General features: G+C 40.5%; 1 protein-coding gene across 8 annotated transcripts in view; it reads left to right on the plus strand.

Moving 5' to 3' along the window:
* The first annotated feature begins 3870 nt into the window (after positions 1 to 3870).
* Positions 3871 to 26096, plus strand: part of LOC114479318 (NLR family CARD domain-containing protein 3-like) — a 54140-nt gene continuing 31914 nt past the window's right edge. For 3 of the 8 annotated variants that reach the window (XM_028472948.1, XM_028472956.1, XM_028472950.1), the window contains exons 1-7: positions 3871 to 4029; positions 21095 to 21163; positions 21237 to 21494; positions 21580 to 21699; positions 21764 to 21904; positions 21969 to 22109; positions 22174 to 22314. In XM_028472948.1, coding sequence (XP_028328749.1) covers positions 21108 to 21163; positions 21237 to 21494; positions 21580 to 21699; positions 21764 to 21904; positions 21969 to 22109; positions 22174 to 22314 — 857 coding nt within the window. In that variant the 5' untranslated portion in view covers positions 3871 to 4029; positions 21095 to 21107. The remainder of the gene's footprint in view (positions 4030 to 21094; positions 21164 to 21236; positions 21495 to 21579; positions 21700 to 21763; positions 21905 to 21968; positions 22110 to 22173; positions 22315 to 26096) is intronic. The other 5 variants (XM_028472953.1, XM_028472952.1, XM_028472951.1 and 2 more) reach the window with 5 other exon arrangements.

Genomic DNA, 26096 nt, shown 5'->3' on the forward strand with positions numbered 1-26096 from the left:
AAGCTCAACAGTGTTTTGGTCTCAATGCGCAGTCAATATAGTGCACCAATAAATTACATGTTTCCCATTAACTGCAAGATAATGCGTGGAGAACTTTTTGTTTGGATACCTTTTATTAACGTTGAAAATACTGAGCAAAAGAAAAAATAGTGGAACGAAACTGAACGATACAGCTCACGTACAGCAGCCTAGATGTTTAAAATTTTGTTTCTGTGTGTGTGTGTGCGTGCCTGTGTGTGCGTGTGCGTGCGTGCGTGCGTGCGTGCGTGTGTGTGTGTGTGTGGAGGAGAAATGCTGCAGGGATTTTCATTTAATCCTCTTTGAAAGCAGAAAAATGTCTTGAGGGCCGCTAGTATCACGTCTTCACTCCACCATGTTTTCTTCACAACATAAGAAGAGCACGTCCCACTGATAAAGTTTCTCACAAGTTTTGCACACCGTGGTTATCTACCGCAGCGGTTACCATGGTAATAAAAACATAAAAGGTAACCTTCACCGTCGGAAATTTTACCGTGGTTTACGGTGATACCGGTAACCGTTACATAACTAGTTGGAACACACTGTGGTACCAGACCCTCATGAGCATCAGATGAACAGTATGGATTCCATGATGTCTTTTTCAACTCAAATTGCTTATTTCTTCAATGCTTTTATTTCAGAGTGCAATGACTCAATAAACTGAATCATTTTCAGTTAAAAACTGGAAAAAGTGTGGTGTTCTAAAACTTTTAGCTTGCTGTCAGATATGTTTTCCTGGCCAGGTTCTCTTCAGCACGCCAGATTCCATTTACAAAAATTTCAATTTTACTTTGCAGCATACAGCAGTTGTTCTGTGTATTTCTGCCTCGTTTGGGGTGTTTTTGTAATTTTATTTATTCACAACTAAGCTGAACGGACGCTGAAGACACTAAATAATGCACAGAAACAGCAGTTGAGCATTAATGTATGTGTCCTGTGAGGTAAACTTGCTGTTTTGTCATGGGACTCTGATGTGCTGTATAGCGTGAATTTAACAAGCGACTTACCGTAGGTTTTCTGACCAAAAGTGCGTTTTGACAGCAAGGTGAAGCAGTGAAAATGTTCTCGATATAGCGTACACTTAAACTAACTTTGATTTGATTTGGTTTGTCTCTTTTTAAACCTCCATTCACAAATTCAGTTCTTCTCCAAGTGTGGCGCACGCCCCTCTGGTGGTATATGGAGACATGACATGTGGATTGCTCCACACATTCAATTTAATGCACTTTTCTTTCTTTACAATAAAAATCCTTCACGAAACAGAACCACACACACTAGCCTACATGTAGCTGACCACCACTGTATTTTTACGTTGGGTTTATGAACTTATTCATTATGAAATAATAACATTAACTATAAATAACTAACAAATATACTACCATTATTTGTGATAGTCCGTTTAATGTAATGTGTACTTTTCCAGCATTTTCTTTGGGGCAATCTATCTATAAAAGCAAAAACGGTCTGTGTGTGTGTGAGCGTGCGTGCGTGCGTGCGCGTGCGTGCGTGCGCGTGCGTGTGTGTGTGTGTGGAGCGAATATCTCCCTGACGTGGTATGAGTTCGACCTGAAACTTAGTCAACGGGTTCCAAATACCCCAAGCAGGGAGTGGGACTCATTTTCAGTCCTGGAGCTTCATACCTCAGACTTTAGATCAAAACATATTATTATAATAATCATTTTCTAACCTTACATGTTGAGTCTACAATAGCATGCTGTTCTGTAAAACCTTGTATTTCAGTGGATTGTTCTAAAATATTTCAATTCAGTGCAGGTAAGGGTTGCTTCAAAATGATTTCAAGATGAGCGCACATCTCCAACATTAGTCTTTACAACACGTCCTTTAAAAAATAGCTTATCAATGAAGGCAGTGGTTACAAACCTTTTCTGCTGTACCCCCCTTAGAAAAATGAAAAACTCTCAGGACCCCCCATTGTGACAAAATGCTAAAAAATAATAATAAAAATAAAAAAGGGTTAAAAAAAAGTGTAACCTTTTTTGAAAACAAACAAACAAAAATGTAACTATTTTTTTAAATCTTATAGAAAATAATGTACAATTTGCAATTACATATTTTAGAACAGTAATACAGATCTATATTAATACATTGCAAAGAGAAAACTTTTTCTATTTTTCATAATTCATTAAATGTATTTTATATCAGCATCACTTATAAGAGAATTAGAATGGATGAACATGAGATCTTTAGAACATGACCACTACACTAACTACAGCTATAATTAATCACCTGCTTCATTTATTAAAAACAAGATGGTAAATCATATCAAATGCATAAATACATGCATTAACTATTCATTATTAATTATTCAGACAAATTGGGTTTTAATTCAGGTTCTTATATTTTTTTGAAAGCATAATTAATTAGGGATTCAAGGCTGATGGGCTGTGGGGGTGTAAATGGGAGGGTGTGTGGCTACACCTCATACATCTATAGTTCATATGTCTATACAAGGGGTGTCTAAACGTGGTCCACCAGGATGTCAATGTGTCCCTGATCCAACATTTCTGATATTCTGAAGCAGCTTTGCTAACGAGTCTCCCAGCTGTGTTGGAACAGGGACACATTGAAAACCTGTTGGACCCCCGACCCTCCAGGACCACGTTTAGACACCCCTGAAACTGACAGAGTGCGCGGATGGAATGCGTCAGCAAAAAAAAGGAAAGAGCTGTCAGTGGAGGAGCAGTGACTTCTGTAGTGTTATGATTGAGGATCACGGTGTCACGGACTGAGTTTACCTCGTACTGAGATCGATTTTGAGCTTATATGCGCATGTGCACGACCAGAAAATGTTTTTGCTAAGAAATAAAAATAAAACAATAATAATTCAGTTTTGTTTATTTTTGTTTTCAAAGTGACAGAACACGTTTTATTAGTTTATTGGATTAGGTTAGGGTTAGAGTTAAGGTTGCATGAGCATATATGCTCATAATTGATCTCAGTACGAGGTAAACTTAGGCCCTCGCAGCCCAATCATCAGACCGACCCACCGGGAATTGTCCCAGACCTCCTGATTAACCACTCTGGGCTACACTGCGCTGTTTCCACGTGTCATTAAAGTGTCGTCTGATTGTTTGATATTCTAAATGTTGTTCTATAAATGCTGTGAAATTAGATATGAAGAGTTTGAAAATGTGTTTTCCCAGTCATCCAGGATGGTTACTAATTCACCAGTTTGTGGTTCTTAGAATGTGTTTTAGCAGATGCAATTTGTGGATGAAACTGATGACATATGATTTTCAATTAGAACCATGTATTTTATTTCTGTTATTGAGAGAGTTTATGACTACCGGTACTAACTAAACTAATACTCACTTAACTCCACTTGGTTTCAGGTTTCTGCACAATATTTTACTGTTTTTTTTTTGGTTTTTTTGGAAGATCAACCAAAGGTCATTTCACAGGTTTGATCTGGTTCTAGGTATTATGTTCCTTTAAGCAGAATGAATGATGACCTGGTCAAAGTGTAAACTGTGAAATGTGATGACATCTGTAAACCATTGTTGATGTACATACTGGTTAAAACTTTCATCTTGGAAACACAGACTAAAGTGATGAAGGAATGTCTACATATTTTGTGGGTCAGATTATTCTAGAGTGTGTCAGTAAGAACCAGTATGAGAAATGGGAAATATTTGAAACAGAAATAATGAGTGAAGATGAACAAAAGCATTTGGTAAAAAGTGAAAGGAATGAGAAACTGTTGATGGGATCTGAACAAGTGTCAGAGACTTCATGGGAGCAGCTACAGGTTGGACTGGTTTCACATATTTACACTGTGAAGGAAGGAGGGCGTGGAGGAAGTGTTCTCACATTACACACACACACACACACACACACAGACACAGTCACATAGCAGACACACACACGTTCGGACCTGAAGAGAGTCTATAGATTAACAACTGATCAACATCTGAAACAGGAAGGACAGCAGACCTCCAGGAACAAACTTCAACACCTCTGACGGACACAAATCCAAGATTCCGAGAAAAGGTTTGATTCTGTGAGATAGATAGATAGATAGATAGATAGATAGATAGATAGATAGATAGATAGATAGATAGATAGATAGATAGATAGATAGATAGATAGATAGATAGATAGATAGATAGATAGAGGGGCGACCGTGGCTCAGGTGGTAGTGGTGAAAAGCAGTTGATGCTTTTCATGGCTGGATTTGCCATACTAGGCGATATTTCCCACGCTGCTTTTTTACAGTAACTGTATACAGTAAATTCTTCTGTTTTGTATGTAGACCACTGTACAGTATGTGGAACCTTGTGTTGATTAGGATGTACACTGTGTACATTGTTTTTGTGGGAAAAATAGAATATATTTATTACCGTGTATTTGTGTGTTCTGAGTATAAAAACAATATTCTCAAATATCTTAGATTACAACACACTTATGTATACTGTCTGTAGTAACACTGAACAAAAAAGGCCTAAGTCAATACGATGAATAGAGAAGTGTGTTTTACATTGAGCACGTGAGTGTTCAACTGGTTCTTATAAATGTCTATTGATATGATGGTTTGTGTCATTTGAAAACAAAATACCATTTTGAGAAGAAATAACATTGTTTTGAATGTGACGTTTAATTTTGCAGGAGAATTGAGAGGTTTTCCCCATTGTGTGTGTTTTTGGATTTGTGTATAGAGTTCTGACAATATAAGGAATGCTTTCAGAAAATGTGTGTAAACAATCGAGAAAAACTGTAAATCAGATAGCTCCCATGATATATTTTAAACTTTAAAATGTATTTTAAAAAGTTCAACTAAATAACTTCCTACTTTCATGTAGAGAGGTCTGCTGTTGCTGCTGATGTTGGTGTTGTGGTGGTGATGGTCCAAAAACTTCAACAAAATGTAGTAGGTTGGAAAAATGCTATATTTTAAGTTTTCATTTAGAAACAGACACCCCCTCTATTTTATTTTTCATATTTTAGAACTAAGTGTTTTATTTGTCATGTACCTCCACACCAGTAGATGTCGCTGTAAGCGCACTGTGGGGACTAGAAGAGCTACGCTGGCGCAGCCTCAGAATTAAACAGGCTTTGGTCAGACTAACGTGTGCTCTGCGTCTCTCCACAGGTAAACTCATTTAAGTTCATTTTGGTAACTGTGACTTGGTCTAAATGGTATCCGCACTGACTGTGTAACTACCTGTGTTTATTTTTGAGAGTAAAGCAGTGTTTTGTAGAAGTTTGCTGTAGTCACGTTCTCACCACGGACGCCATTATAGCCTCGTGTTGATCCGTGGAGGAGCATAGTATAAGCTATATTTTCACAAGAAACATAACCAGTGTCATGGATATTGATTATAAGAGACTTTTATACAGTTAATGTGTTTAGAGCCGAGTAGAAAAATATTTCTATGTATTTTTGTATGGGTTTGCTGCCATTCAGAGGCACTTTTCCTTTAGTGTGTGTGTGTGTGTGTGTGTGTGTGTGTGTGTGTGTGTGTGTGTGTGTGTGTGTGTTAGAGAGCAGTATGAGAGTGAAAGTTTGTAAATTAGTATAATTAATACACTTATTGTGTAACATTATATTTGAAATAGTGAAGAATGAATGTTTATTGTTTTATGTTGGAAGTAATATTTTATTATGCATTTTATTATATTTTTTACTGTCTTTTTATATATTTTATTAAAGGGACGTAATTTTTTTTTTTATTGTATTTTATTTTATTGTCTTATCATTTGATTATGTCTTGTCATTGATTATGTCTTATGTGAATGATTTTCAGAATTAAACAGGCTTTGGTCAGACTAACGTGTGCTCTGCGTCTCTCCACAGCCACTTACCATTAGGCTACACAGTCTAACACTAGCTGTGTTGCCACTTGCTACCGCCCAGCTATCCCCTAGGGCTGGCGGCGGTAACAAAAACACCTCGAGCATGAAAAAGAAAAGAGCACAATGTATTTGGTTGGCTTGCATAAAGTAAAGAAATGTACATGCTACACAAACACTAATCATTTGAGATATGTATGGAATAATTAATGAACATTAATTTGCAGTAACAACTTTAATGCTTCATGTTAACATTTTATTTAATGTAACATTTATGCTATAACAGAACATTTATGGATGTATCAGTTTTACCATTTGACAACAAACACTTTATTCTGGGAGAAAATATCATTGGCAGTTGTTACGGCAAAATTTGCGGTTGACCTCTTTTGGAGACATGATTTATTGCTCTGGTTGAGTGATGGAGTCCAGGCGAAGCATTGATGATTTTATAAAAAAGGTTTATTATAAAACTAAGTAAAAAAGTACAAAGATGGAACAAAGTGGAACAAAAATTAGTGACCGTCCGGCCGGAGGTTCGAAGGCAGAGTAAGAGACAATTCTGACACATCACGTATATTGCCCCTCCGTCCCCCTCCCTCCTCCCCCCAGGAGATAAAGAGGACAGAGGAGGGGGAAAGAGGAGAGTGAAAATAAGAGACAGTTTTCTTCTTTGGGTCAAAACAACCAGTTCTCTTGGTATCTGCTGATTGCTATGTGAGTGGAGGTGTGTGCGTTTATGTGTTTGTGTGTGTGAATGGATGTGTATGGGGTGTGTATGTGTGACTGTGTGAGTGTGTGTAAGCATGTGACTTCGTGTCTGAGAGATAAAATGTGTTTTGGAAAGCTGACCTCGAGAAGGGAGCAGAAAACATGAGACAGCAGAAATGAAAAGTCTCAACTTAAAGCCTATAAAAGAATAAGGTCTATGAGTAAATATGTTAATAAACCTAACTAACAATTTTGGCCCTGACAATCCACTCTTTTTGTCCAACACAAAAAAGCAAATTTAGTTAGTAAGTTGTTTAACTTTAGCAAAGCACAGCCCAAAACACATAAAACATTAATAAAAATTAGTGTAATTGTAGCTCAACCTCATGGTCCATAGGACAAATGATAGTGACACCATCATAACACTATGGATATAAGCATTATTTATTTTTTTTTTCCCAGGGGACACAGTCATCCCCCAAAGTCGGAGCAAGAAAAAGGAGGCGAAGGCAAAGAACCCCATAAACACATAATGAATATTACGTGAGACAAGACCATCCGCACAATAAAATCAAATATCCTTAGCAACTAAAATCATTGGTAATCAATGAATATGGAATATATATATATATATATATCACTAGTAGCAAAAAACACACATGGTATAAATGTCAGCACAGCACAGCAACAAAAACATATGTAGGTGTCATCAGTAAGCAGAGTCATCATCTGAGACATCAAAAACACGCATCATAAACTCTTCAGGCTGGACTTCCGGCGGCGGAAGGGTTATAGGACGTGGCGGTCTTTGTTCATGGCGTCGCGTAGCAAGATGCACCTACCATTGCGCAAACGCCTCCTTTGGCCGCGGTCTGTAGGTCTAGGACCATTCTATTTTGTGGGACCATTAAGCGTATATTCGTGATTTCCCCCGAGAGGCCAGTAAGGGCCAAAAATGACGCATTAACGGAGGACTTAAACCTGTATTCTAAGGTTCGACGCGCAGCCGTACCCCAGATCGTCGTGTGGATTAAAGCCCAAAGGAGTGTGGGATTCTCATTTACGTCGTGACAAAAGGAGAATAGTTGAGCATAGTCAAAAACCGTTTGCTAAATTAGACGTGCCATTAGTCCCGGGTGTATGAACGTGGGCACATGTGTGCGAATTATGTGCGGTGTCGCATTCAGGACCCAGGGTATAATTGCAATTGTGACCGGGAATCTGGCCTAGTTTATGAGTTCCATTTCTGGCGAAACAGAAGGGAAAAAGTGTGGATCACGTGTAATCTACGTACATAGTGGAAGATGTCTGATCGCGTAGTGTAGCCAGTTTTTTTACTGGCTGTTTAGAACAACGGTTGGGGTCCCCATGCCGAAGTTAGAGTAAGACAAATAACAAAAGGAGTCGGAAGCATCCATTGGTATCGCGGTTAAGCGGGGGTGTGTTGATGACACAGGCATGTAAGAACAACCATAACAGTTGGATAGGCCTCTACTTTTAGCTTGATAGTGCGCGTATCGGTGCCAGGTGTTCGTGAAAAACGGATGAGTAACATTGGTCGCAGCTAAAGTGTCGTGCAGGACGATATCGTTTATCCAGCGTTTATTTCTGCTTGCATTAGTCACCCTGTAAAAGGAAACATTCACATTAGGAACAACACTTGCATTCATTGGTTCAAGTCCAGTGTCCTCGATTGCCCCCTTGGAGGCCAGGAGCCAGAGGAGTACTGGAATTGCGGACAGGACCATCGTGCCAATCGATGGCCAGAACACGAGTGACATGAAATGACAGAATGGTGGCATAATTTCAGCCTGCTTCTGGGGCATAAAGAGAGGGGCTCGTGACCTCTTCAATCACAGCGAGAAAAGGCTTGTGACCTCTTTATTCCCACGATGTCCTCAAGGTTGGATTTCAAAGGTTTCAACAGACCATATGCCCCGTTAGAAAGGTCAGCTTGTAACCCCCCGGGGTCTTTTTCCTTTTCCCTTTCATTTGCAACTTTGAAAGCAAACGAAAGGTCATCAAAGCACTGCTCCCGATCCAGAAGAGAGGAAACGCTCCTTACTGCGGTTCCTCGATCAGTGGTGATGTTGGTTTTTCCTCCGTTGGACCAGTCGCCTCAAGATCAGGGTCGGCTTTTGTTGGCACCTTCCTCCAGTGTGATGCGTGAATCCACGTGGCTCGCTCCGCGACCTTCACTGCCGTGTGGGTCGTCAGTTGAATTCGGAAAGTGTCGGTCCACCTTCGGTCGTTCGTTGTTGTCTGAGGAAGGGTAGTCTCCACACACCTGGCAACCTCTCTTGGGATTGGTTGGTACCTGAACAGAAGAAAAGAGGGGGGGGGGAAAAAAACAAAAAAAAACAAAATAAAGTAAAGTAAAGTAAAATAAAATAAAGTTTAAAGACTAGGGGTGTTAGGGTTAGTTAACTAACTAAATGAATAGTTAGTATGGCTCTGGTGCTCAGTTATAGCTTCCAGGAAGGCAGAGGCAGGTCAGAGGTCAGGATCTGAGAGCTTTTCAGATCCTAAAAGGTGCTGCTGCACAATCACACAATGGTTAGGTGTGGGTTAGTGAGCTAGCTCAATGTTATCTGTAGCCCATTCACACGTGAGTGGGAAAATATGAGGCTGAAAGAAAAGCAGGAAATATTAATTCGATTCTCTTTTCCTGGAGCAAGGAGAAACATAGCTGGAGTTGCAGTGATTCTCAAACTGTGGTACGTCTGATACCTGGTGAGAAGCAACAATTTGAGAACCACTGTTTACAAGTGCAAGTCGGACGGAGAAGGACATGCAAGTCGGACGGAGAAGTGTGGAGTGTGATTACATGTCTTCTCAAGATGAATACATACAATTGGGAGACATGGAGATGTGAGAAAGCTAAATAAGTTTAACCAAATAAATAAATAATGTTATTTATTTATTTAAATTGTTTGTTTTATTTTTCTTTGCTATCTCTTATTTGTGAAGGAGAAATCTTATTCTATCCTTTATTTATTCTGAATAATGTTAACACTCCACACCTAATTACATAGCCTAATTCTTTTATAGAGCTGAATTTGTCAGTTCATTTATTTCATTCATTTCCCTCATAATTATTATTTGAGATGTAATTTACTTAATTTTGAAGGTAATTTGGTGGCAAAAGTGTCTCCTATTCTGTGTCTGAACCAGAGTTAAGCAAGATTATTGGCCCTTTAAGGTTAGACAGAATTAAAGTTAAGTTGAGTCGAACAATCATATTGTCTTTTGCTCTCTGTGTTTATCCCATTCGTAGGAATGACAAGCCCCAGCGCGGTTTGGAGAGCTTCCTTAAATGCTTGGAAGTTACTTAACTTTAAACTATCTCTTATATCAATCAATTATCAAGAATTTCAGGAGGACCCTTTTTAAATCTCAGGCGACCCAGATTGGGCCACCAACCCAATGTTGAGAACACTTAATTTTACTCTTAAAAGTGTCTAAACCCAGTGAAGGTGTTTTATGGTCTTGCACGCTAAGTGCTGGTGGGACAAGAAGAAAATGGTTGGAGGGTTTTGAGGTATATTTTCCTATGATAAAATATAAATCAAAAATCAGAGGGACGTTGGCCCTCTGCCTTCCCTTTTTTTTTTTTTTTTTTTTTTTTTTACATAAGAATACATTTGGATTCTTAAAACCATATGATAAATATCATTGGAAAATCACTTATCTGATCATTTTGGATGTGTCTCCGTTTTCCTCTCTCTTGTGTCCGCCTGCCTTTGTGCCCTCCAGCCTCCTCGACCTCCTCCTCCTCAGCCATAAAGGTCAAAGCCAGGGTCAACTGTACGCTCCCTTTGGAAATTTGAAGATCTGTCCCCACTTTCGCAGTTGGATTGGAAGTCTGTGTAGTCTCTGGAATTGATATTATGTTAGAACATCCACAATATGTCATATTGTCACGTGTCTATTTCAATCTATTTCCCCTTTGCTTCCCAGTTACAGTTATGGACAATACTTCCCTTTAATTCTCATCCTTCATCATAAGAAGCAGTGACCAGGCATGACGGCTGGAGGAGGCAGGATCGGAGTCGAAAAGGCGGTGGCATTGTCTGTTAGGAAACACTCAGAAACAGAAAAAGAGGAAAACATTAGGACTTAAATGAATAATTTAAAATATCCCTTTTCTTTAGTTGGATTTGATTCGTCTCCTTTGAGTATACAGTCAGCGACCTGTATATTGGAAAAAACAACACAATAACAACAACTAAGACGAAGACATAGACAAGTGCACACAACAACGAGTATACACATATAACAACAAAAACATGGACACTGAACATGAACAGTAAGGTCAGTCAAAGTCAAAACCAGTCATTCCACTGAAAGTGGTATCATATATTAAAAACGTCGTTTGGTGTTTTTAAACACCCAGAAAAATAACCTTTAAAACCTGGTAAACTTTTTAGAAGGCCCAAGGCCTAAAACCATAGTTCTTTTAACAAGCAGCAGTGTTTTCTGAACACCCCACTACATAATTGGCAAAAACAGGGAGAAGATCTAGTGCATCAAAACCCAGGAGGAAAGGAAGGTGAAACAGAGGAGCATGTGTAGTCAAACAGCCATTCATCGGTCAATCACTCAATGACACGTCCACGGCACATTCACACTCACAACGCGGTTCTCTCAGGCATACGTAACGTGTCATCATTCAGTCATTCATGCACCGCACACGTTCATGCCTCAATTTTCACGTCCATGCATTCACAAGGTTTTGCTGCATAGTGTCTAAGTAGAATATAGGCCTCATCTAAACCACCAGAGGCGATAGCCAGTCCACCTCCTCTCTCGGGGTCAATGAGCTCTTATTGCCCCCCCATGCTTGGCAACCTTTTAGTGTTAATTAATTGCTTTTCACTGGTATCATCTGATTACTAAGAGGTACGCTCCTTTTTACTTCCGCCTTTGCGGAGTCTACACTTAGATTATTGCCCGTGGTACTGACAGTCTGCTCATCTGCTGATCAAGCAAGAATTGGCACGGCCGTGCACTTAATAACCAAACTCAACCCCAGTACCCAACCGGGGGAAACTCACCCGCCGTCCGTCTCCAGAAATGTAAAAAAAAATCTCTGAATCAGCAGGGCTCAACCGCCACTCTTGAAAAATAAGAGCTTGGGAGAATAACTCAACCTCGGTCCCATACCGAGGGAAAATTTCGCACAACTGTCAGGACTTTATTGGGCACCTCTAAGATTGAACGGAGCACGCAACCTCTAATAACCCTCACTCTAAGGGAACGTAGAAATTTGTTCAGAACGGTATTCGGTTACCAAGCATGTATCAAATCAGGTGGACCACTATCCCCCAAAGAGCGCTTTCCCTAGCAAGGTTTATCCTTTTTCTGCACATTAAACCAGGACTTCTTGTTTGAAAAGTAATTGCCTATGTACTCATAGCAACTAATGGGACAGTTTTCTCAGGAAAAATTTGGTACCCCCCCCTGCTGTCGAGTGGCTTTGGGCCGGCAAGACAGTCCGACGCGGTAAGGGGGAGGCGCGCATAATGAAAACGATGAATGTTGAACTAGGCTGTCTGTCGCAAGCAGCTTCAAAAAGGGTAAGGTACAGATTGTTTACGAGGGTATCGGTCAAAAAAAATGTCAAAATGTAAACTTGGTTGAGGCTGCAGTCCTCAATCTCTGTCTCAATTTTCCTGAAATTGAGTAAAAACAAAAGAGTAAAAGAAGAATCGTTCAGAAATAACAAAGGAGAAAAAAAAAAAACGTGCGAGCTCAAAAAAAATCATGGCCAATAAAAGAATTAAAAAAATAAAAACTTCAGCTCCAAAAGCTGAGGCAACAGAGGGCTCTTTCTTCAACGGATGTAACCATATCTTGCATTGTGGGGCGGGCCTCCTCTCAACAAGAAAATAAAATGAAAGAAAAGCAAAAAAAAACAAACCTATCAGTAACACTATTTTCTTCACTTTTGTTTGTTCTTTTCTCATAAAGGCAAAAGCAGTGTAAATAAATGAGCAACATAATGAATAAAAGCAAAGATAAATGATGGGCACACATGGTCTCATGTGGCAAACAGAAGGGTTCTGTGTGAAGTTCTGGTGGTCCTGTGTTTCAGCTCATAGTTATGAATGTGAGTGTGTGACTGTATGTCTGGTCTGTCTGCTTAGAGCACACCTTCTCAAAGCGTGTATCTCAAAGCGTGTGAGAGAATAAATGAAAACAAAATAATCTAGCGTACAGTCAGAAGATAGAGGGGTTAGTATTGTCCTATCGAAGGAGAAGCTTGTTGGCTATTTGCTAGTTGTCCCCCTCCATGCCAAAGTTCAAGGCTAAGGTGATATAGCACTACCACCAAAGGCTGTGGTGGACTTCTTATGGCTTGGTATCCTCGTGGCTTTTGAAACAGTGTCTTTTTTTGGTGAAGATATTCCAGCAGACGTGTGATCAGTCTGCAGTTGCTGCCCATCATTCAGGCAGTAATCGTGGTGTTTAACTCGCAACTCATTGGTGGGGGAGTGTCCAACCAACTCCGACGCCCACAGGTTCTCAGTCTTTGATGATGGGGCAGGATATGGTAATCCCAGCATTGGCATGCGGCCCATTCCATAGACGATGAAGAGTTGACTTGGGACTGAGCGAGTTATTTCGTTGCAGCATTGCTTTGCTGAATGGGAGAGTTGAGTCCTTTGATAGTCGATTTCCTTCTGAAACTTGGTCTTTTGAATGATGTTGACATTTCATTAGCATAAGAGTTGAAGGTGATTTCATTCATTAAGAGCTTTCATTGAAGATGTCGTTTCTTCAGGGACAACCGCAAAGCCAACAGAAACTAACAATAAAATAATAAAAAACGATAATGATGATAACAGTAATATTAAAATAAAATAAAATGAAATACTGTATTCATCTGTGTGTGAGTTTGAGTGTGTGTTGCTCATAGTCATTTTAGAGTGAACCCCAGATATCATGAAATCAAATAAAATTTAAAAATAAAAATAAAAATAGTGTCTGTATTGTAATGGCACTATTCTATAGGCCTATGAGGGGCGCTACCTCTCTCTGCGTGTGTGTGTGTGTGTGTGTGTGCCTCCCTTTCTCTCTCTGTGCGTGTGCGTGTGGCTCTCTCTCTCTCTCTCTCTCTGCGTGTGTGTGTGTGCCTCCCCGTGTGTGGGTGTGGCTCTCTCTCTCTCTCTGTGCGTGTGCGTGTGTGGGTGTGATTGTGTGTCCCCGTGCGCCAAAACGCACAGAAAACACAGCAGCCGACTCTCGTCCAAATGAAAGCATTAAAGCCAAACAACCAAAGGGAGAAATCTGATTCCATTCACACGTTTAAACAAAATAAAAACAAAGGTAAAAAAGAAGTAAAACTCACCGAAAGCATGATCTGAGTTCACATCATACCAAGATTGTATATGCGTATGCATATATTATTTGTTTATTGGGTTGTTCATCTGTTTGATTCCCATTATCAGTGTTTTACTCCCTGTAGTCTTCACTACAGTTTAGGTTAGGTTTGGGGTTTTAATCTATTTTTATATCGGTACAGAGGTGAACTCGTTACATGGCAGCGGGGTGTTTTGGAAACTTTGGTTGCCTGTCTATCCTATGGTCAGGACCTCACGGGCTGTCCGTGGGTGCCTGAACAAAACAAAGTAAATAATGACCAGCCGTATTTGATGCGTAAACAAAAATATCCGAGCCCGAAGAAAAATAGAGGGAACTTATAGTATTAAAAAGCAAAGAACTTCAACCATTTGAGCCTTTCTCATGGCAGTCCTTTAACTGCATCAAAGCACAGAACAGCTAAAGGAGGAGATAATCTCCAGAATGATGAAAATCAATACAGTGCTCGACTGGTTGCATTTCTATCAACACAGAGCGAATATATATGTAAATTAAAATTTATATATATATATAAAAAGGCAGCATTACCTTAATAGTCCGAATTGGTGTTTGAGATTCAACCGATGGTTCGTGATCCAGTCTCTGTCCGAGGGGCAGACCACCGTGGGGCAGCCTTGGGGTTTTAAGTGTGTCCTCAGTGCTGGTCCACGGCCGAAGTCCCCCAGAGCAGAAGATGGATCCTGTTCGTGATCGCCAATTGTTCCGGCAAAATTTGCGGTTGACCTCTTTTGGAGACATGATTTATTGCTCTGGTTGAGTGATGGAGTCCAGGCGAAGCATTGATGATTTTATAAAAAAGGTTTATTATAAAACTAAGTAAAAAAGTACAAAGATGGAACAAAGTGGAACAAAAATTAGTGACCGTCCGGCCGGAGGTTCGAAGGCAGAGTAAGACACAATTCTGACACATCACGTATATTGCCCCTCCGTCCCCCTCCCTCCTCCCCCCAGGAGATAAAGAGGACAGAGGAGGGGGAAAGAGGAGAGTGAAAATAAGAGACAGTTTTCTTCTTTGGGTCAAAACAACCAGTTCTCTTGGTATCTGCTGATTGCTATGTGAGTGGAGGTGTGTGCGTTTATGTGTTTGTGTGTGTGAATGGATGTGTATGGAGTGTGTATGTGTGACTGTGTGAGTGTGTGTAAGCATGTGACTTCGTGTCTGAGAGATAAAATGTGTTTTGGAAAGCTGACCTCGAGAAGGGAGCAGAAAACATGAGACAGCAGAAATGAAAAGTCTCAACTTATAGCCTATAAAAGAATAAGGTCTATGAGTAAATATGTTAATAAACCTAACTAACAATTTTGGCCCTGACACAGTGTCACGGCAAATTTGCGGTTGACCTCATTTGGAGACAGAATGATGATTTTATAAAAAAAGGTTTTATTATAAAACTAAAAGAAAAAGTGTACAAAAAGGGACGTGTCCCATCCTGTATTAGGACGGGCTAAATGAAAAAGAGTATAGGATGGTCCAAAAAGGTTCTTCCCTGGCTCCGGATATGCAGGACTGACTAACAGTTTCACAGCTTAAGCTTTATACAGATATGAGAAAAAGTCCCAACCCTGAAGGGAGGAGAAGGAGGGAGTCAGATGCCCAAGGGATGGAGGATGACGAAGACTGTATGTTATGAGGAAGGCCTGCGCCACTGGTATCTGTCCTTGATAGTGTGTGTGCGTGTATATCTGCATGTGAGTTTGAGTTTGGCCTTGAAGGTTCAGGCCGGGGTTCTTATCTGTGTGTTAACATGACTCAGCTGTTCAAACGTGCAAAGAGTAATGCAGTCATCATGTATTAAAACATGACAAATTGTACACATGAACACACATTTGATGATATGATGAATATAATAATTGCCATAACAGCAGCAAAGGACTAACTTACTATGAATGTACAGTATGTACACAGCCATTGGTAACAAGACTTGTGTAAGCAAAGCTGGACTACTTCTTAACATAAAGCTGTTAAAGTTGGTGTTAATATGTGCTCTAAGTTTGTCATAACACAAGTTTGTTGTTAACCACACTGTCAAATTTGAATGATTAATAAATACATATAAACACATTTTATGAATGTGTTTAGAAGAAAATGGAAGAATTTACTTTACACAGACTTAAATGTACAGTCAACTTTTCTGGTGCTGGGTGGATGACTGGAAGTTTGGGACAAAGTGCCTTTGACTAAGTGGGACAAACGTTTTTATAATGCAACACATCTTACACATTCTCACTTACCACTATCACATTTTTTATTTTCATCCTCTTCTCGTTTTTTTCTTCTTTTCATGAGCTCTGAGGGATATGACGTATCGCTGTAATGTGTCCGGGGGGTTTCAAGTTGTGTCACTGATATCTGCCGTCTGTCGGGGCCCCCTACTAGCAACTAGCCAGTGACTACGCAGAAAGGGCCCCGTGCAAGGGATGTTTGATGTGCTGTCGCTGCAGCGTCTCAAAGCAGTTACAATAATTTGTCATTGAAATTGACTGTCAGCCGTCCTTCGGGTGCCCCCTTCAGCTCGGGGCCCTAGGCAATTGCCTGTGTTGCAACGCCTCTTCCCATGAGGTCCTGTGAGATGTATGTTATACATCTCACATGGGTACCAGAATGCAGCACCCGTGGACAGTTGTGTGAATAACTGAGAGTGTCTGAAAACAGAGAAATGAAGGATGACACAGGAGATGTGGTGTGCTTTCTTCCTCAGTTGTGTTTTTTCACAAATCATCTACTGCATTATTACAGTTTTTTTAGATTGCTTAAGCACGATTTTTAAAACACGACACAATTAGCACAACACTACAGATCCTTTGCACAATTAAACACTCTTGTAAAAACTATACACTTCTTTTTAAAAACCACTTTGTTACCATATGAAACACACACTTTTCACATTACTGTACTCTGCACGAGTTACACTCTGCTGTGATAAACCTAAAACACTTTTAGCACTTCTACTTCCCTATGATTAGAATAGGTTACTATCAACAAAGTTGAAATGTAATGTAAATTCACCAAACACTACACAAGACCAATGTTGCAGACTGAAGAAACTCATTTATTTCTCAACACGCCGAAAATGTTGACATGGAGATTCATGATACTGAAACAAAACGTGACAAAAAAAAAAAAAACTAGACATTGTCTCTTCATCTGGCCAGAGAATTTCATCTACGTCACAGGCAATGTCGTTATTAGCAAGACACCTTGGAAAGAAATGTCTTGAATGATGAATCCACCCTTGCATTGCTGCTACCTCCATCTGGTCACAGGCCTCCTCCATGGATTGGATGAGGGCTACCTCAGCCTGGAAACGGAGGTCATATACCTTCCACCGCAGTGCTGAGAAAAACTCTTCTATAGGGTTGAGGAATGGAGAGTATGGTGGAAGATATCAGACAAAATTGTGCAGTTCAAAGTAGATCTAGTATACATATTACAGTACAGTAAAATATTATGGGACAGTATGCATGAGCACACTGCTAAAGTGAATACATACCTCTGCATAATCATGCCGCAGTTGTTTCACCCTTTCGGAATTGCGCTCAAAGGGCACTCATTTAGCTTCATTTGAATATGGTTTTTTTTTAGGATGTGTGCCAGTGTTGATGTCGAGACCTGATGGACATTGTTGAATATGGTTATTGACAATGTTAGCTTGGAGCTGATTGAGTGTTATTGCATTATTGGCCAAAACCATCTTTACTATCTCCCTCTCTTGCTGTTCTGTGAACATGGGAGGCCTTCCCCCTTGTTGTTTCCGACCCTCAATCCTATGTAGAAAAAAAAAAAAAAAAAAAAAAAAAAGAAGACGTGCTGATAGTGCATAGACTCCAGTACTGTAAGCAGATACTGAAACCGTGCAGATGTTTTTGATATGATGATATTTTTATAATACCTATTTTCCAGTGGAAATGTTCTTATCACACTTGCCACTGTATATCGCCTTAGATTTGGCTGTACTCGCAGTCCAGCCTCCCTCAGCATCAGGCCATGGTTGACAACGTGGTCAACTAGTGTTGAGCTGATCTCATTTGTCAGAGTCGGTCCTCTTTGAGAACCTTCTTGTCTTCCTCTTCCTCCAGCAGGGCCTCCTCCTCTTCCTCTTTTGATTCCTTGTTCTCCTCCTCGTCTTACTCTTTTTCTGACTCTTTCCATTGTGCTTGAAGACCGATGAATTCACCTGCTGCTTTTTATAGGGCTTACACACCTGATTGGTGTGTCTACAATTAAACAAACGAGTGTTTGCACACCTGATGACTGTGTTGAACCAATTGGTTGGACGGTGTGGTAATTTGACAATGTGCTTATAGTTGTGCAAATATGGGCTGATGTTTTGCTTCTTGAGTGTAAGGTTTTGCTAATAGTGTACTACTTTTAATTTTAGTGTGGAAGCAATCCAGAAAAACTGTGACATTGTTCATTTTTAATTAACCAGTTTTATTTACTATGCATTCATTGTCACTTTAGACATATTTCCACAGTTCACATGTACAGTAAATCCCACATTAACACATTTCAAATCTGGCTACAGTGTTTGTCTTTCTATTTTCCATGCATCACATATTTTAAATACTGAATTAACACTGGTCACATAATATGCTTTTTCTTAAATTAATACACTGTCTGTATTTAGACATATGATTTATGATAGCAAATAAATGAATTTGTTTCTTAAAATTTTGTTAACATTTTGTTATATTATTTTTCTTAAACATTTTTACCATCATGAATTTATTCAAATCCTAACTTTTAACATATTAGTTTTAAACTTTAAACTGTTTTACTACAGCTTTGAAACATACAGAATCTCTATACACCTGAAATTTCACACTATCACATCACATCATAACCTAACCACTAGAGTGAACATGGGCTCGTCTGTGAACGGTCACATTTACATACCTTGTAGTCACTGTAGATTACCAATAAACAGGAAGAGATTCATCACCTTTATAATAAGTGCTGACTAGGCACTGGGAGTGAGGACCAAGGCCAACACAGACTGACTTGATGATAATGTATCATGTTTTTCTGCAGTCAGTGTCTTCTCCTCGTCCTTCTCTCTCTGCTCTGTTTCATGTGTTGTGAAGCTGATGATGTCAGTTCCTGATCTGTGGTTCACAGCTCAACTAGTCTGTGACACTCTGATGTTCTATCTCTCTATCCTGTTCTGTTGGTCCTTCTGTCCACTAACCCCAACCAGTCCACGCAGATGGCTGCCACCTCTGAACCTGGTTCTGCTGGAGATTTCTTCCTGTTAAAAGGAAGTTGTTTCTTGTTGGATTTTTTTCTTTGTTATTATGAATTTTATATTTTGATAAGCGCATTGAGATGACTTTGTTGTAATTTGCGCTGTACAAATAAAGTTGAATTGAATTTTTTTTAACATGAATTAAGGAGCATGGATGACTGAGAGCAGAGAAATGTGGTGTGTCACTATGTGCTGGAGAAACCTGCAGCAGGTACCACCCAGTGATGCAGCGGGAAAGGATGCTCTTGATGGTTCATAGTGTGCCTGGGTTGGAATGTAATGTCTAATTAATTTGAAGTTGTTGTTTCGTGTTGTTTTAGAGATTTTCTTAATGTTTGTCAAATTTTAGCTATGGGTCAAAAACCATCTTAAGATATTTGAATTCTGTTACAAATTGAATGCTTTTATTTTACAAATGTTTTTGAAATTTCTGCCCTATATTTAGTTTTCTAATTGAAAAACACATTGATACCGTTTTGGCGAGATTTAGCACCAACATGTTATATGTGAGCCACTCACTCACCTCAGCCATACACACCTGCTTAGTTGACTTAGCGAGTGCATAAAAAACTGCATCTTCTGCGTAGAGTTGGCAGCTGACACAGCGGCTAATTAGGTCCCAAGCGGAGTCCTGCTCCCTCAGCAGCTGTTTCACCTCAGCAGCTGTTTCACCTCACTGTTCATCCACTGTTTTTATTTGGAAAATGTCTGACCATCTTCTCCACTGTGACACTATCCATACATGTTTATTATAAAACAGAACAGTGGATGTATAGTCCGTCAAATAGTGCTGAAGCAGTCCTGGAGCTGTGGGATGGCATTTTCAGACCAAATCTGTATGAATCTCACCTCAGGCTGGTTTTTTGTATAAGTGGTCTGTATGCTGGGGAGAGAAACCAGGACAGATGATCTGATTGTCCGAGGTGAGGGAGCGGGGAAACTTTATATGCTTCATTGCTGTTGCTCTAAACCTTATCCTGCACGTTGTGCTGGCAAAACGTGCAGCTACAATGAAATGCTATCCGGGTGGGTTGACTATGGTTTGCTAACAGCTTCCTGCTATTTGTGAAATCTCCGGTGGTATGTTATGGTTAAAACTCCGGCTGGAGTCCAACTCATCATAACACAATCTAATCCAGATGAATTCCTCTCTATTGTATGTCTTAGTGCTTTTGGTAAAAACATAGGGTCAGAGTAGAAACACATAAAACTACTGGGAGAGTTGTCTGAGTGCTGCACTCTTTCGCTCTGCCATTTTATGCTTTATATGTTAGGCTACGTTCACACTGCAGATTTTTTTCAAATCCGACCCAGGTCACATGGATACTGCATGTTGTCCTAAATCCGATACGTATCCGATCAAACGTAAATATGTCATTTGTATGAGGAAAAAATAGGTTTTAATTGTCGGTTTCAGGTCGGGCACAGATATCAATACCTAATGTCTGTCCGACCTGTCGGTTTCGGTTTTGCTCCGTTGGGTTTGGGTCAAAGCTTGAAGGTTCATATCATAAAAGGTCTGTGTTTAAAAGTAAATCGGCACCACAAAAAGCCAAAACTACATATATATATATATATATATATATATATATATATATATATATTTTTTTTTTTTTCTTCTCCTCATCCTCCTCTGCACCTGTTCATTCACTCTCTGGCTCCATTGCACAAAAAACTTGACGAACGCGAAAATGCGTATGCGGGTCAGTTCGGAGCCACAAACAGTTCACATTGGAGTTTGATACAGGTCACATTTTAAATGGTAAGGTGAACGGACAAACATCTGAGCAAAAAATTGGAATTGAGCATTAAGACTTGTGTGAACGTTGCCTTCGTCGACTACATCTGTAACAGATTCTAAATAAAAAAATGTCAAATTTAACACTAATAGATATACTCGGTGTGTGCGTGTGCGCGTGTAGGTGTGTCTCTGCTATGGATCAGGAGGACACAGTGAAGGAACAACATGAGATCCAGACTAAAGCTGAGAGGTGAGAGCACATCAGAGCTCAGCACTCTGTGAACCATCAGTGTTACACTCTCAGCTCTGTGTGTGTGTTCAAGTACCATGAAGCAGATCACAACTGCTGGACCTGAACCTGGACCTGAACCTGGACCTGGACCTGAACCTGAACCTGAACCTGAACCTGAACCTGGACCTGAACCTGGACCTGGACCTGGACCTGGACCTGGACCTGGACCTGAACCTGGACCTGAACCTGGACCTGAACCTGAACCTGGACCTAGCTGTGTGTCCTTTAGAAGTGACCCATCCAAGGATATAATCACTGACTTCAAAGGAGATCTATCTACTGACCCACGGTAAGTTCACATAAAGAAGGTTGTTTGTTGTGTTCTTGATGGTCCAGGTTCTTCACACTCACAGGTCTAAATGTGTTTGCACCAGAACCGAGCTTAGACTTATTGAACCTGGGCCAGAACCTGGACCCAGCTGTGTGTCCTATAGAAGTGACCCATCCAAGGATATAATCACTGACTTCAAAGGAGATCTATCTACTGACCCACGGTAAGTTCACATAAAGAAGGTTGTTTGTTGTGTTCTTGATGGTCCAGGTTCTTCACACTCACAGGTCTAAATGTGTTTGCACCAGAACCGAGCTTAGACTGATTGAACCTGGGCCAGAACCTGGACCCAGCTGTGTGTCCTATAGAAGTGACGCATCCAAGGACATATTCACTGACTTCAAAGGAGATCTATCTACTGACCCACTGTAAGTTCACATAAAGAAGGTTGTTTGTTGTGTTCTTGATGGTCCAGGTTCTTCACACTCACAGGTCTAAATGTGTTTGGACCAGAACCGAGCTTAGACTGACTGAACCTGGGCCAGAACCTGGACCCAGCTGTGTGTCCTATAGAAGTGATGCATCCAAGGACATATTCACTGACTTCAAAGGAGATCTATCTACTGACCCACGGTAAGTTCACATAAAGAAGGTTGTTTGTTGTGTTCTTGATGGTCCAGGTTCTTCACACTCACAGGTCTAAATGTGTTTGGACCAGAACCGAGCTTAGACTGACTGAACCTGGGCCAGAACCTGGACCCAGCTGTGTGTCCTATAGAAGTGATGCATCCAAGGACATATTCACTGACTTCAAAGGAGATCTATCTACTGACCCACGGTGAGTCCACATAAAGAAGGTTGTTTGTTGTCTTCCTGATGGTCCTGGGGCTAATTCATTAAACCCAACTCAGTGTTTTAGTGAGGTTCATCCTGATAGTTTAGCTCAGTTAAACTGGGATCTAAATGGAATTGCCATTTCATCAAAGCGTTAACAACTCAGTTGCCACGGTGATAAAGTCTGTGGTGCGAATCTGTTCTTACCAGGTTTAAACAGCAGGCTTGGTTTACCTGTATATTAGGCTACTGATGCACTCGTATGAAACCGTGTCATTATTTTAGAAATATTGTTTAATGATGTTTAAATTGCTCAAGAAACTGTTGAGTGTTTTAAACCGTTCTATATACATTTTCTCAGCATCAACAAGTTTAATGTGTCTTTTTAAATTTAATTAAACAGAATATTATAGTAATTGTTCAATAAAAATACAAATGAGTTTGGAATCATTTTATTTTTACTTGTTTACATGTTTAATGCCTACCATACTTTTTCATTACAATATCACAGTCTCCTGTGTGTTTTCAGTCAGTAGTTTTCCACAGCGTGTGCATTCACTGAGAATACAGCAATCCATGCTGAGGAAGCTCTTATTTTATGGATAATTCTCCATAAGTGTGTAGTGTGTGTGGAGTGTGTTCCAGGAGAAATGGTGTACATGGTGACATCACACCAAACAATAAAGTACATTCAAAACACAAGACACTGTGAGATGGATTATAAAGCTAAAGGAGTATTCAAATGAAACACGTAAATACTGGCATTAAAGTAACAAAAACACAACATAACAAGGACAAGGTGAGGTAGGTTATAATAGAATTAATGTTCTATTAGAAAATGATAGATAGAATAATAGGACATGTTTAGACTATCATTTATTATGGTTAAACTAGGTGCTCACTCAATATTCTAACAATCTAGAATTAAGGTAATCAAGAGTATAAATTAGAGCGTGTGCGTGTGTGTGTGTGTGCGTGCGTAGTGAGGATTAATTCTGTCTGTATTTACATTAAGGTCAGATCAAGTTTTGACTTCTGCCACTTTGACTTTCGTGGGAGACGTCCGTCCATCTCAGTAGCTCTGCTCAGCTAGCAGGTCAGAGGTCTCTTGGCTGCGTGCGGCCCACTGTGCTGGGTTTTCCTCTTGGCGCCAGATGCATGCCGTTGGCCTTTTTTCTTTTCGCGGTAGTGGCTGTCGGTCAGTCTTGCGCTGGTGGGGGTTGTCCCGACGCTCGTGCTGTCTGGTGGGCGGCGTGACCTGGATCGCTGCTTTTGCACAATTTGGGGCTGTATGGGCTGTACGGGCCCTTGCTTGCCAGGAGGTGCAACAGGGGTGACCCCCTTCAGGGGGTGTCCTGTGGTCTGCGGCACCACCCTCTTGGTGCTACGCACACCGCATACCAGTATGGTGGGCGCCCGCCCCCACACACACATTGATCCAAACTATCAGTTCTAGGTGTAAGCACTCACTCTCCCTCTGTTCACAACCACCATCATTGGCCAGATCACCCTCTTTTTGTCATCATACTGGTTCAATAGATTAGACCCCAGAACACAATATGTACAATAATATCAGCACATTTTACTTTCAGCACAACAAAAACAGCTCACTGTTAACCACTCCTTCCACTGTCCTCTCTTTTCATATCTTCCCTCTAATAAAGTTTTTCTTACCTTTCCTGAAGTCACAATCATGCAATAAAATTGTAAAAATAAAAAATGCATAGCTGTTGTAACGATTGCACTACATGTAGTATTGACCTTCGACAGCTTGTGCATACAAGGTAGGAAAAAAAGAGATAAATATAAAGTAACATAAAATTAGGTTGGAGGAAGGGGGCTGTGTATATACGTATATCGGTATCGGTTCACAATATTTGTGTTGAACAACATTTCTACAGTAGGAATTCTCTCCAGTGTGTAGGTGAGACTTAGTGTGTGATCTTCAGATTTGTGAAGAATTGAAGCCAAATAAATCCTCGTCCAACAGACTTGTTCTCCTGTTCAGTGGAAGTATGCTGAGGTTCCACACGTGAGCTGAGCTGCAAAGGCTGCTCCACACTCACTGCACTGTGGCTCTGCAGAACAGCACCAACTGTTACTGATGTTCACATGATGTTAGCATGTTGGCAGAGCTTCCTGTGCTTTCCTCCTGCTACTCCTCAGCATGTCTGGGTGTCATCCTCGACAGCACTCTAAATCCCACATCAATAATATCACCTGGTCTACATATTTCAACCTTCGTAACACCTCTGCCCCTCCCTCACACTGCTGCTATCCTTGTCCACAGTATTGTCACTTCCCAGCTTGATTACTGCACTTCCCTTCTCTTTGGTCTCCCCAGCAAATCCCTCCATAAACTCCAGTTAGTCCAGAACTCAGCTGCCCGCAACATCACCAAAACCCCCTCTATCTCCCACATCACTAATGTTCTCCACCGGCTCCACCGGCTCCCCATTCACTTCTGCATCCACTTCAAGATCCTTCTGTTAACTTTTAAAGGTCCTATATCATGCAAATCAACTTTTTGTAGCTTTTAACCTTGTTACAATGTTAATTCCTTGTCAAAAACACCCCCAAAGTATTATTGGAGTTCCTTCCTGCATCTCTGAGAAATCCTCAATAATCCTGCTCTTTGAGCTGCTTCTCTGCCCTCTTCTGAAAAACGAGCGATCTGTTCCAAACTGACGTCACAACGTCTGAACCGCCCCCTCCAGGAAGTGTCTGCTGCCAAAGCCGCACCTACACAGTGAACATGCACTGTAGTGTATGCACAATTTGTTCTTGTAGTTTCCAGCGCATCTTGTGGTTTGAGGGCACAGTCATATGTGTTCAGGCACTTCTGTGTAGCCTGCCGTTCTACATACATGAAAAGTGTTCTCTGCATTTAACCCCTGCATGAGGAGCAGTGGGCAGCAACAGTAGCACTCGAGAGGAGACACATTTTTAGTACCTGTTCTATCGCCTCGGATCGTTGATCTGACATGTTTGTGACACAATGCGACGCAGCTGTTGGACAAAACAAATGATTATCACCTTAAATGCACTATTCCTGTAGTTAGAAGAGATGATGAGGAGAAGAAAGTGACTTAGCACCTTAACACTCCGGTGTCTGTTTGAAGCAGCTGAATGACTGCTGCTGCTGTGAGACCTGAAGCGCTGAGATGGACTAATCACAATAGGCGCTTAAATAGCCATGTGTTTTACTGTAATGTGCAGTTTATTGGCTGAAAACATTAACAACAGTGTGTGGTTAGCAAAAGAAAATTGCTTTGATGATCACTGATCTCCCTCAGCGAGGCATGAAGTCAGCGTCTACTCACGCCCACTCATGAATATGCATACGCAGGCGCCAAACAGCCCGTTACTCAGAAAGTCACTTTTCAGAGGCTAAAACTCTGGAAAACAGGTGAGTTTGGGAAAATAAACCTCAAATGTTATGTTTTTGGGGTTCTTAGAACAAATGGAGATGGGTGAAAAATGCATGAAATGGGACCTTTAAGGCCATTCACCACACTGCCCACCTTACCTGACTAATCTCATCCACTTCCACACTCCATCTCACTCCCTCAGATCCTCTTCCTCCATTCAGCCGTTCTGCTCCCCGACTCTGGAACTCACTACCTCTGGATCTCAGAAACATGGACTTATTCTCCCAAATCAAAGCCAGACTCAAAACCCATTAAAACCCTATGTACTGTTGTGGTTTTATTATGCACTGTAAAGTGACCTGAAAGGAACTGATTTAAAATAAAAAAAGTATTATTATTATTATTATTATTATTA

The sequence above is a fragment of the Gouania willdenowi genome, chromosome 17 (assembly GCF_900634775.1).
Source record: "Gouania willdenowi chromosome 17, fGouWil2.1, whole genome shotgun sequence".
Lineage (NCBI taxonomy): Eukaryota > Metazoa > Chordata > Actinopteri > Blenniiformes > Gobiesocidae > Gouania > Gouania willdenowi.